This window comes from Apus apus, chromosome 2 (assembly GCF_020740795.1).
Source record: "Apus apus isolate bApuApu2 chromosome 2, bApuApu2.pri.cur, whole genome shotgun sequence".
NCBI classification, from domain to species: domain Eukaryota; kingdom Metazoa; phylum Chordata; class Aves; order Apodiformes; family Apodidae; genus Apus; species Apus apus.
In genome coordinates, this window is record NC_067283.1 from 135740713 (window position 1) to 135754038 (window position 13326).

The 13326-nt window shown below is 45.1% G+C and overlaps 1 protein-coding gene across 2 annotated transcripts in view; it reads right to left on the reverse strand.

Annotated features, from left to right (window-relative positions):
- Positions 1-440: 440 nt before the first annotated feature.
- The window catches only part of NCALD (neurocalcin delta), a 62375-nt gene continuing 49489 nt past the window's right edge, over positions 441-13326 (reverse strand). For both annotated transcript variants that reach the window (XM_051609184.1, XM_051609183.1), the window contains exons 3-4: positions 10327-10432; positions 441-10045 (exon numbers count right to left, since the gene is read on the reverse strand). In XM_051609184.1, coding sequence (XP_051465144.1) covers positions 9948-10045; positions 10327-10432 — 204 coding nt within the window. In that variant the 3' untranslated portion in view covers positions 441-9947. The remainder of the gene's footprint in view (positions 10046-10326; positions 10433-13326) is intronic.

Here is a 13326-nt window from a genome sequence, read left to right on the forward strand (position 1 = left end):
CATTTGCAGATAAAAAAACACCCTAAACATAGAGAGGGATTTATCTATGGCAGGGAAAACTCCCATCAGCCAGCTGAGCTGGCCTCTCCAACCCCAGAGGACCAGGGCTCTCAGCCTTGTTGTGTCCTTACTTTGCTTTTATAAACCACTCTGCCCCGTGCCCGACTGCTGGCTTTAGCTGCTGGAGAAAAAACTATTAGCAGTGGAGAGCCCAGCTGTGCAACGTGGCAGCACAGCACCCTGCCGTGGCCTAAGCCCCTGCTAAACCCTCCAAATTAGCTTGCCTGGCTACTGCCCTTTTGCCCGTGGCAGGGAGCAGGCCAGGAGCTGTGAGGAGAGCAGGAAAAGGCTTCTCTGAAGTTTGCTCACCAGACCATGGGGCTACGCGTGGCTTTAAGGCTCTGGTGTGAAGGGAGTAAGAGTGCATGGCACATCATAGCTAGCTGCAGCAGAATATTTATTAGTAGGAAAGAACATTTAGGGGATTTCAGTAGGAGAATTTGTTTGAACCGTCAGTATCCACCTTACATTGGTTTTCATCAAGATTGTTACATATTTATGTAAGAAAACAAAATAATTCATATTTAGGTGCAATCAGGAATTCCAGTATGAAAAAGCACCATGTCACAAAACAGTTTACGATACAAAAGTCTTCAAAATCTAACATTTAAAAACAATATTTGTTCAACAGTAATAACAATACAGTAAAAAAATCCTTATTTCCCTTCAAACAATACTGCTTATATATTTTGGCACTGAAAAAGAAACTATCACAAATGCGCTTTTTTAACCACACAATGCTGTTTTGTGTCTAGATAACAAGGAAAAACATGCTTTTGAAGTCAGTCATTTTACCAGCTGCAGTTTGAACTGCTTTCTGTGTTAAAAAGAAAAGAAAACAAAACAGAAAGAAAGAAACACCTCCTAAGCTGCAGCATATCTTGTCTTTTGTCCCAGGATATGATCTGGAGAAGCATCTCCCTCAGACTCAATCTCTTGACCAAGTCAACCCTGCCTGAAAGGCTGGATCTGAGTCTTGCTTCCCTCTCCAAACCCAAAAAGAGATGTAGACCCCCTCCCAAGTGGTCCCATCTTTTAGGGATTGACCCCAAATTCTTGCTATATTGAGCACCCCAATAAGATTCTGATCCCAAAATGCTCTGCTTAGGCTTTTCCTTAATTGCTTAATTTGTCACAGTTTTAGTTAATTCATTTTAAACTCACTTCCACAAAAGCTCTTAAAACTTGAACCCATCATTTTTGTCCTGGTATAGCCAGCAGTCTCAATGAAAACAGAGTGTGCACATGGGTGAGCTGAGGGGTAAGGAAGCTTGACACTGGGGCCAGCAGGGTGCTGCAAGGGCACCCCTGGCTGGGTTTGCTCCTGGGGCCAGAACTGGCACCCAGCACCAGAGGGAGAAGCTTGAGTCAGAGAGGGAAATACAGACTACTAGACTTTTCAGGAAGAATTAGGTTGCCACTCAACACTGACACCTATTAAAATGACAATGCAGGTACTATGCTCTGGGTGAAACACTGGCACCTGTGTGCAGCTACCACAGCCCTTGAAAAAAGGCTGGTTCTAGTGAACATGCAGTCATTAGTGCTATCTCTAAAAGCTGAACAATAACAAAAAATAATAATTTTAAATCGTTTTTACACCTTACATCAAAGATGCCACTACAAGAACACAATAATATCACACCTTAATTAGTACAGTATTAAAAATGCAAACCAATGCTGGTAAGACTCCCATACATTCTGCATATCATATGTACAGAAGAGAACAGCTTCTTGAGAGGAGAGGATAGTCACAGAGAGACAATATTCTGTTTTGTTTTGTTATTTTTTTCTGAGCACATTGCGTAATACAAATACATTATCAGCATAAGAAAACTTTACTCTGACCAGTTCAAGAAAGGTCCAAACTGGAAGTTAATAGCAGGGGGAACAGTGCACGTGCTTGGAGTGCCACAAAACACACACAACCCTCCACCAAATTCTGTGTCTCCTCCAATGGCCTGATCATCTCTTTCCACTTTACCAGGTAGGTTTAACACACTGCACCGTGGGTAAATGCTCCCAAACATGCAACAGCACCGGGACAAATCCCCAGAGCTGCCTGTGGTCTCCCCGAGGCAGCTCACCTCTAGGTATCCTTTCCATGGGCTTTGCCTGGTTGACAACTGGCTGGAGACCCAGAGTATCTATCACCAGATGAGCTTACAACAAAACTGCGGGGAAAAATCAACACGTCACCATAGCTATAGTCAACTACACGCAGGACACTAGCAATTCTAGACAGCCGTAAGAAAAATATGCAAACTAAATTCATTGAATCCATAGTTGTCCCTCTTTTCTGAGTTGTAAAAATCTTCCTTAAGATATGTAGGTTTGCTTGCAAAGCGTTCATCTAGAGAGGTATCCGATTTTGCCAAGACACGGGGATGCTGAACTCTGTGCTGCTGCTGTTAGTCTGCCTGCAGCAGCTTATTTAAAGCTAGATTTAGTATCTCTAGTCTGTGCTGCAATGTGGAAACAGCCTAAGAGAACAGAGACAAGAAAGCTGTCCCTGTGGAATGGTTATGGACTTCATGGGAACTCGGATCCATTCAGCTTTTGGCCATGGTTTATCTCATTTTATTTGTCTCTACAGCATGAAAAGTATCTGCCCAAATGTACACAAATGTGTAGCTATTTACTTTTGCATCCACCATATAATTCACTCAGCAATAGTTAAAATTGAAAAGGTATCAAGTACTTCTATCAGAAGAGGAGAATATTGGTCTCCTCAGGATCAAGGGCAAAACAGAACAGAATGTAAAAATATAAAGTACAAGACTTCTCAGACAGAACTGAAGTGAGCAAGTGGAAGAGAGAAGCATATTGAAATGCATCTCAATCTGTCTCCTTGTAGCAAATGTGCAGACAAAAACCATCCCTAATGTAATTAAGCACTTCATTTTTACCAGGCACAGTGAGCCCACCTTGCTAGCAATTACTTGGGCAGCTCTTGGGATAACTGTGACTTTTGCTACCATGTGAGCTAAACAACTGGCAGGGCTGAATCTAAAAGGATCCAAAATGAATAAATAAATAATGAACACAAGTAAAACACAAATTAGGAAATCAAATCAAACAAAATAGCAAACAAACATGATCTTGTAGAGCATCACCTGATCCAGTGGAAGCCTTCCCTGCTCACTGCAGAGGGGTTAGACTAGGTGACCTTTAAAGGTCCCTTCCAACCTAGACTATTCTACAGTTCTATGATTCTATGATTCATATGACTAATATGGAGCACAATGTCTTCATCAAGCTTCCTTAGATCCTTATCAGATTGAAACTCTGGTGTGTTTTTTCTTTTTTCTTTTTCTCTCAGTTACTAATAAAAACTACTTGGTTGCCCTGGAAATGGGAATAAGCTAATGACAGGAAATAAAAAGGTGGTGGTGCAGGGAATTGCAAGTTCTCCCCCAAACAACCGCGTAGGACCCATTAATCTTCTCTCTGAGCACAGCCAATTAAAAACACAAACGAAGCTTAGAATTTAAGAGGATTTTCTCAGGTGGGTTTACTAATCACCATCATTCCGTTTGGTGGGGGAATGTGAGGCTAACCCTGATACTGCTGAAACCCTAGTCCCCAAGGAGGAGAGAACCAGAGGTCATCCCCTTGACACGTGTTTTTGACAGATGGCAGGAACAGTTTCTGCCTGACATTACTGTGCCAAAATTATCTCTTGGTCCACAGCATCTTGGTGCTCCAGGCAGCATCTGGGCACTGCACTCTGAGTAGTAGGAAGATACTGCTCCTGCCTGGAAGAAATCAGCTCGCCAAGGAGTAAACCATAGGAGCTGAGAGCAAGCAACAGTCAGGTTCAGTCTGCAGTGCATCAGCAAACATTGTTCCAGAGGTTCAGTGTGTTCTTGACATGTTTAATACTTCCACTACTTAATTAAAGGAAATAAATAGTGTGGTTGGCATGGTACACACATGAGGGCCAAAGGCTGGGAACTGAATCAGAAGCTGTTCCATTTAAGTGCATCAAGCCTGACTCCTCCAGATGTCAGGGGCTGGTGTTTGTTATTCCTTCACGGGGTGGGTAGGGATGGCAACCAGGAGGTGGGCACAAAGCCTTGGAGAGCTGGACACCCTGAATGCATGCCCTGGGAAGGTGGGAACATTTTTGGTATAAGGTCAGGGCAAGAGGGGAAGATGTAAAATGTGTCTCAGCTGCACAGTAAGGGAACACTAAGTGGCCATCACATTCTTTGGGATCTGGGAAGCACTCAACAGGCTGAAAAAGCTCAGATGACCACCTCTGTGCAGGACCCAGAGTCCCAAGCCTCAGCACAAGTGGGAATGAAGCAGCTCTTTTTTGCCTTGTTTATTGTGTATTAGTCAGCATCGTACATGTGATAGCTCAATCCCAGCTATACATATTAAAATAACACTTATGACCTGTGGGAGCAATGAGGAAATAAAATCTGGACATTGCAAGAATCCCCTCACATCTGGCCTTTCCAACTGTTACTTGTTAAGATATGGAGATATGGAGAGTATAGCTGAAAAGCTTTATGTCTTATCCTGTCAAAATACCCTCTCCTGAAACAGTTTCTGAGTATGGATGATTCGGAAGCAACAGCAGCAAAAGCCAGGCTGGAAGAAGTAGTTCTGCAAGATGAGACACATAATAGGGATGGTTTCTGCAAGGGATGAGGAAATAGGCTTTGCATCCAACTGATCATTCTACTGCTCTGAATGCCAGAGGCACCTAACAGCTTCTGCAGCCTTTCAGTGATGGTCCTGCTCTCTAGTGTCACTGTTTTCCATGCCAGTTTACAAACCTTGCTGCTTTTTACCTCCATGTGCTTAAGACATAGCTGTTCTCACCTTCCCCAGGCTGCAAAATGGCACCTAGGCTTTGAGAGTTGGATGGAGCTTTCCCTTCTTGTCTGCTGTGACCAGGAAGGAAGGTCCTGCAGACAATATTTTGTCATCAGTTACACTTAAGAAATGCCACATGCTTTTCCTGGGAGCTGCTTGTTCAGTTTCTAACCAGGGCATGCTGAGCAGCTCTGGTCCTTATATATAAGAAAGAGCAGAGTTATTCTACTTCTGCAGTGGCATGTTCATGCTAAAGGTATTTCAAAGTGTATTTTGTTGGTGCGTCAGGCTGAGTACACAGCAGGCAGAGCTGCTCAGCTAAAAGGTGCCATTTCTGGCCCGGTGCTATCTCAGAGCACATCACACCACGAGTCTGACATGTCACTGCTTTGTATCTTATCTGTCTACTGCACAGTCAATGGAAAACCCTGCACGCAGCTCCCAGTGTTGCTTGACTGCCTGAGCTTGCCAAGTTTCTCTGCCTTTCTAAGCACAAGTTCTGCCCGTGACACCAAGGAAACCGTCACCCCCAACTCTCAGATTCCTACATCAGATCCCACTCAGTCAGACCCAGAGCAAAGAGTGCATCTGAACGCTAGTGCAAAGGACAGGTAAAATGCTCATCTCCACTAGTCTTCCTCCAGTTACCTGATGCCTAATTCCTGTGCCCAAGAACCATCTCATCACAGGAAACCCAGGGAGCACCACAACAGAGAAAAAAAGGAGGTTCTGGAGAAGCAGGTGTTCAGGAGAGGTCTTGGCCAGCCCTCCCCTCTGCTTGTTTTGCTTGGTGCTCACACACTGGGTTTCAAAAGGAAACTCCTTTGTAGGATGCCTCTTTAATCCTGACCCTGCTATATTACTATGATGCTGCATCCTCACCAGTGTTGCTAAAAAAAAAAGGAAAACAAAAATAAGATAGTTTTAAAAGAAGGGAGACAGCTGAGCTTGGGGAATTCATTCCAAGGCAGGGGATTCCCTCCCCACCTCTGCGTGTCCCCAGGGACCTGCCAGTTGTCACCGTGTTCCCCAGTTCACATGTACTGGGAGACACAGGGACACAGCCTTGTTCTCACTCGGCTTAAGCTGGGGATTAGGGCTCAACATCAAGTTACCGCAGTTCAGCGAGTTCCCATGAGTCAGCTGAGCTGAGGTTTCAGCCCATGCGTGTGCTTCCAGCACACAGCAAACTTAACCTGGTCAGCAGTGAAAGAAAATTAAGCTAAGCTGCATTATTGCACATTTGCCACCAGTGAAGAGAGCACACGAGGAAAAGTCCAGGGAATCAGCACCCAGGGGCAGCTATTAAACTGCAGGGACTCGGTCCTGTGTGAACATTTCTTGTGCCAGTGTGCAATACTTCTGCACATAGACCTTGTCCTGCTACAGAAGCTGCACACTCCTGGCTTACTGTTTTCAGCAGCAGTGTCTAGAAGATGTGGAGGTCATGCTTTAAAACAGAGAACAACAAAGTACAAAATAGCCCAACAATAGGTAAAAATCCTACAAGCTCCTGAGCATAGCAAGAGGAACAGCACAGCCCCAAGTACATCAGAAATACCCACTGTTATGAGCTCACAGGACTTTCTTCAGCCCCTCTCAAACCATTAGTGCCCACAAAAACACATACTTGCTGGTTTTACAAGTGTTGTGTTCCTGTTTCCCTTCCCAAAGCACCCTAAACCAAAGATAGGCTGCTGCAGATCACACAAGCCATAGTCCTCACTTCTCATCTTCTGGCCCAGAGTTTGGCAAACTGACTGGGAATGCTGGAGAAATGGGGCTGGCATTTTCCATGGACTCAGTCTGCGAGTGGGATATATTCATTAATTCATTAGGAGAACATGTAAGTTAAGGTTACCTCTTTCACATCCAACTAATACTGGATAATGCTTCTACAAAATGAAGAGGTGATGTGAAATAGTATGTGCTGTCTGCCACCCTTCCTGTACAGGCACGTTGCTAATGGATCGCTTGGAAGTGTCTAACTTGCTGTGCTATTTTATACAGGATCAGTCATTTTGTCTTCAAATGGTTTACGAAGGCAGTTATGCTTGCAAATGCAAATGGAAGCAAAAGAGAAAATTCCAATTGGAGGGGCAGCGTGTCCCTGCTTTCCTGCTGATCCAAGGTCTGCAGATGCTCCTATCACCACTCCAGCTATGGATCACTTTTGAAGTACATGCAAAGGCAGAGAAGGAAAGGGGTGGTTAATAATTTAAAACTATACCAATCCACAGTGGCAGTCAGGTAAAAGAATAACCTTAATTCACTCTGTAAATGTTTGTACAACAGTCTTATCTCCAGCTATGTCCTCTGCAGCTGTAGGCTAGTTCTTATTCTTCCAGATTTTGTGAACTGTGGAAAGAATTACATCTCTGCTGGCCTGGGGTCATATCGCAGGTTGTGTTTTCAAACACGTGTTGTGCAGGATCGACACGTGAAGCAAGCCTGGCCCTAAAACTACTGAGCAAAAACAACTGGAAAGATTAGGTTCTGGGCCAGGAATCTCTTATAAAACTAAAAAGAGATGGAATGCAGTCATCTAAATAAAAGACAATGTTTTAAAAGTTTCAGTCACATGCAGCTGCTTTCACAACATGAAGATGGAGATGCGGAAGGTACCCAAGTTCATCTTCAGTAAATGCCAGCTTCTGCAGGTCTGTGCTGCTTTAGGTCTGGATGTCTGCATTAAACCCAGACATGAGAAGCTCAGAAGGGGTCCTCTAGTGTCACCCAGCCCTGCCTGTGCAGGTGATGGTGGTGATGGAGCATCCTGGGAGTGGCTGGGGCAGTGGGATAGGTTGTTCCTGCCTGACAGAGGGGGTGTTGGTCAGTGTGTGCCCACTGACCTTCCTGCAGCAATCCCCAGCAGGCTGGCCAGGCTTGTCCTGCTGATAAACAACCCTCAAAGTGCTTGAGAGGGAACGTGGCTTTGAATATATATGAGCTGATGGGTATGGGAGAGAGGGCCAGAACCTCTTGCAGAAAATTACCTTGAAGAAGGTAGACAGGAGCTCTCCTTTGAAGGGTTATATTTGTGCACAGTATGTCTAATTAAGATTAGGGAGAAATAGTTACAGAACTTTTCAGAATTGGCGCAAAATTTGCCAGTGATTCTTGTAACAGCTAAAACCAGTAGGTATTGACAACTCTTTGGGCCTGTGGTTGGGGCTCTTTTGCTTTCTCACTTCCTCTCGACACCCCTCTGATTAATATAATGGGAATATCTCATCAACTGAATTTCTGTGATCATTTGAGACAAAGGAGTGTGCCTGAAGGCATTTATTGAGTGTAATTAGCCACTGACAATAATTTTAGTACAACTGATTAGCAAAGTTTTTTTCAATTTATTTTTATTTTATTTTAATATGCTCTGCACTTCATACCTGGCAAAGCAAATGGTATGGAAAATTAAGTCTAGGATTTTTTTCTATCAGCTATTGTACATGCTAGCTCGTGTTCAACAAAAAATTATTCACACTCAGCTGCTTTTTCATCACTTCTAATTCGTACTTAGCTAATCATCATCTGCAAAGCAGACTTATTTTACTTAGTTTATTTTAAATTAAGGCTACTGGGGATTAGCATCTACAAGGTCACTTGACAAAACGCCAACCTTGCCTGTCAGACAAAGGTTACTCTAACAAGCTCACAAATTCCCAACGAGCACTGCCTACATGGGTACCTCTCCAACAGGATCACAGGGCAGACTTTAGTTAATGACAGATTAATGCCAATTTAGTCAGCATAATGCCTTCTGTTGCTAAAGCTTTTCTGTTGCAGCAGCACTTGTAAAGTCCCTAAGAAATCCCACAATGTGTACTAGCTTTGCATACAGTAACTTTGACCAAAGGATAAAGTTTTGCAGCAGCAAATTTCAGAACTCCTGCATCTAGGTGAAAAGATAAACATTCAACATTTCTCCCAGGAGCTGATTTTTTTTTGTTTGTTTTAATTTATATATATATATAAATATACCACAAAGCGTACCATTTCCTCATTTCAGTACACGTTTTTTAACTTTACTAAAATAAATGAAATATAAATGCTACAATTTTATGTTTAAAACGAGTTTTGATGACAGCCTTCCCCTAAGGGGCAGTCCCAGAAACTCCTTTAGCTACGTGGAGAGAGACAAGAACACCCCCAAAACTTCGTACTACGCAAGAGCATCCAGAGCAGCAGACGTGCCTCAGCTGGAGCTGCGTGTCCGTGAGTTCCTCATGTGAACGCCCACTCGCCTTAGTAGAAACTGCTTTATTACTAACCTGAAAATTTCACATTCAACATGCATCTCCCTTAAACTCAATGTCAAGACCCAGTTTTCCATATCTGTGTCTGCCTTTGCTGATCCCAAACGGAAAGAGGTATCGTCAGTTGTGGATCAGGACTGCAAATTGCTGAGTTTTCAGATAAAGCCATATGAATCAAACACTGTAAACCTAGGAAAACTGTCCATCTTTGCTTTTTCCCTACTCCTTCATGACCTGTAAAATGTTCACAGCATTGAAACAATGAGGTGTGGGAGCAGGGGTGCGGCCAATACACCTCACACCCATTTTGTACCTCATCCTGATCCTGTCTTTGACCTTAACTGGTGCCTCCTGGACAGGAGAGGAGGTTCCAGGTGAATCCTACCCGTCACAACCCCTTTGGTTCAACCTCTACTACACTTTCAGGTCCTGCGGGTGAATACTCAGCTACTAAAGCATCAATCTAAAAATCTGTGAGTGTGTCTTGCTGCCAAGGGTTTTGTTGTTGGTTTCCTCCTTCTCAATGCATGCTTTCCAAAACAGGTATGTTAAAACATAAAACAAAACAAAATCTTTAAAACAATTATAACACCACAATATCTGTTTAAAACAGTACTGCCCGTGCTCTGGACAAATTGTTAAGAGCAATTCAGCATTCTTACATTAATCCACAACAAAAGAAGCTATAAGATGCCACAAAAGAAGGCATAATTGGCCATACAGAGGCAACACTACCATGAATGTTGTTTGGCAAGGAAAAAAAAAAAAAAAGCAGATACATAATTCATCCAAAGGACAGGTTCAGAACTGCCCGGCGCTGCTGGGATCACACTGCAGGAGACGCACTATGGACGGGTCGCTCTTGGCGCCTCGGATGAACTCTTCCAGAGAGAGTTTTCCTAGAAAAGAAACGTTTGCTTAGCACACGTGGTGGGTTGCAGCATACTTGCCAAGCCTCTGGACAAGCACAGTGAAAGGAAGGAAGCCAGGGAAGCCCAAGGAAAACCCCTGGGAAAGCAACCCTGCAAGGCAAAGCCCTGCCTGCCTGCACCCCACTGTCTGTGGTGGCTAAATGAGGAGTGGTGGGTTTGCGGTGGCCTCCCCATGTGGGCAGGACACCCTAACTACCCAACACAAGGGGCAGATGTGGTGGCCCATCTGGTGCCTGGAGGGTGCCTACCATCACGGTTGGTGTCCATCTGACGGAAGATCTTCTCTGTCCTCTTCTCTGGTGTTGACTCATCTTCTGGCATCTTCATTACAGAAGAAACCATCTTATAGATTGCCTGTGAGATATGACAGGAGCAAAGAGCTGGTAAGAAACATGTTATCTTAATGCAGAGGTCTCATTATCTCGTGGTGACAGAAATAGCCAGAAAATATCCCAGGAACACTGGCTGGGACCTGCTGTCTGGATGCTGAAGGCAGTCGGGTGGCACCAGTGCACGCAGCTGCCCTCAGCAGGATGCTCATTTATGAAATGCTGTTTCCTTATTTAGTCACAGTCAAACACCATCTGGGTTTGGACCGAGGTTACATTTTTCCTTATGAAATCAGTCTTCAAGTGAATTTATCACTTGTACAGCACGCCAGGCACTCACAGCTCCCAGAGCCTGGAGGAATGGTAAGACCGCTGAGGTCTTGTCCTGCACTGTGGTGTGCCTCTGTGCCTCAGCCACCCAGGCTCCATCCTCCCTTCCCTCATCCCCTCACCCTGCCTTCTCTTCCCCCCCTCTTGTTTCTCTCCCTCCTTGGTCCCCATCCTGCTCACGGGGAGGGCAGCAACTCACTCCCTGAATTTGTTGTGTCTCACAGATAATGAAGACTTGGTCATCAACAAGGTGGCCTTTTCCTTGGGGATTGGTGTGTGCACACAGCTAAAAACTCCATTCACAATTTGTTCCACAGAGAGCAGAGGTTATGGTCCCACATGGCACTGGTGCCACCTGTAGCTGTTCTCTGCACAGATAAATCCATTGGTCATGTATGGTATTAGCCACCCCTCAAAGAGAGGTAATGCTGATACTTAAACAAGGATGAGTAGTCATCTCTGAACTGGTTATCCAAATGCTGCCTGTAAACATGATCATGCAGTTCCAGTACACAAGAATTCCTTGTGTCAGGTATCTCCACGGTGTGGCACAGCTGGAAGAGAGCAGCAGCCAGACAGCCACAAATGGTGGCCTTGGGGGAGCCTCTTGGCTGCATGGAGAGGCAGCACATCCCAATCCCAGCCCAAGGCAGCATGGCCCTGGTCTGACCAGCTCCTTCTGCTTCCCTTGCATCTTGTTGGCCTCTGGCTGATAGGCACTGCACGGGGCATTACTCTGCCCTCCAGACCTGGTCTGTAAATGTGCATTGATTTCTTCCACAGATTCAATTCTTGTTTCCCCCCCAACATAGCATCTGCAGCAGTCAGTTCACAACTTTGTGCAGACCTGATTGCTTTAGCTGTTTGTTCTCTGCTTCCTCCTGCTCTGGGAGGGGGTCCTTGGTGCAAGCCCAACGTCTCTCACTGGATCTCCCTTCTCCCCTTTTCCCACTCCTGAAGGCACCCTGCCTAGCATGCTCCCATCATCTGGCCCAGGGTCCCCAAGGGATGGCTCCACCAGAGCACAGACTGACCAGCTGGAGGATGCCACTGAGCGGCACAGATATTTGATACTCAGACTAGGGAGCACCCGCTTCCTCAGCCATCTTGATGGCTTGTCCTCTGCAGCAGCCCACCTTTTACATCTCCTGCACCTTAAATAACAAATAGTTACATCCTGAGAAAGGCATTTGTCTGTTTAATTAATTTTCCTTTCCTTATGCTCTGTGCAGGAAAACATCTACTCCCTCAGTTATATCACCAATGCTGTGGCTGCAGATTTCCTGGTCTGCCCTGGGATAAGTCTGTACCACTGGCTAAGGACTCAAGGAGGAGAACAGAGGAGAGTATGTCAGCACGAACACCTGCTGGCTGAATGGAAAAGGGGTGGGCACCCTTTTAATCATCATTGGTGTCCTCATGATTTCCACTGTAGGAATGCCCAGAGGCTTCCAAGAGAATTTGGAAGCCAGAGTATTGGTCAGAGCCTCAGTACAGGCAGGGATGCTGTCCACAACAACAGTGATGGTTTGGTAACCAGGAGAACAGAATAAAGGATGAACATGCAAGCATATGAACATAGGGATGAGAGAGTTGGGGGAAGAAGGGAATGGGGTAAGGAAAAAAAAAAAAAGGGAGAGGGTGGGCAGGAACAATTTACACCTTCCTCATCCTCATCAGCATGCAAGACTCATAGAGGTCAGAGCAGAGATGAGGCTTATAAATCTGCCAATGTTTAAGCATCTTAAACTGCCTGGCTTTTGTCTAGGGTAGGAAGAGAGGTGGAGGGGTTACTCCCTCACTCTGGGTGAGAGGATGGCAAAGCAGAGAATCTGTATTGAAAGTGTGGGAGGAATGCCCCGGGCTAGGAGCGCAGGCGTGTTTACTCTGATCACAATAACCATAGTAAGAACATGCAGATTTTTAGGACAAAAAAAAAAAAAAAAGCACTTCAAGATTACTTCATCCTACAGGGTCCTTTTCACAGAGGCATGTGAAGGGTATAACAGATGAGATATTCTAGGAAAGCCAGATGGGAATAACATAGTAAGCATTCCTTTCATGCTGAAAATGGTTACTCTGAGCAAATTCTTATGTCCTTACTCAGAAGTTCAGTGGGAAGTTTTCCCAAAGTATAAGCCAGCTAAAGCTGATTAAGAATCTTGAGACTTGCCCCATATTAATTCAGCACAGCTACACAAAGGTCTTTATTGCATGTTTGAAAGAGCAAGCTCTCAAAGGAAGCTGTTTTCATGCGATAATTACATGGAGCTGAGCTGTGTTAACCCTGGGCTGTAGCCTGGGACAGAAAGGCTGCAGGGCTTCACTCCACATGGAGTACAACTCCTTGGTCTCACAGCACTTGGGCTGAAAGCCATGGGTGGCAGTCAGAAGGAGAAGGCTTTGAGGTGGTTATCAGCAGCCACCTGAGTCAGGGCAGCCTTTGCAGGTGGACTTCCATGAGGAGTGCTCCTTACAGCTCCCCAGCATCCCTGAATGCCACCAAGGAACTGCCTCCAGAGCCCCGTGTGCATCACTGGAGTAAGCACAGGTTCTGGCTTCATCTGAACTGGCTGGTTCTCAGCAGAA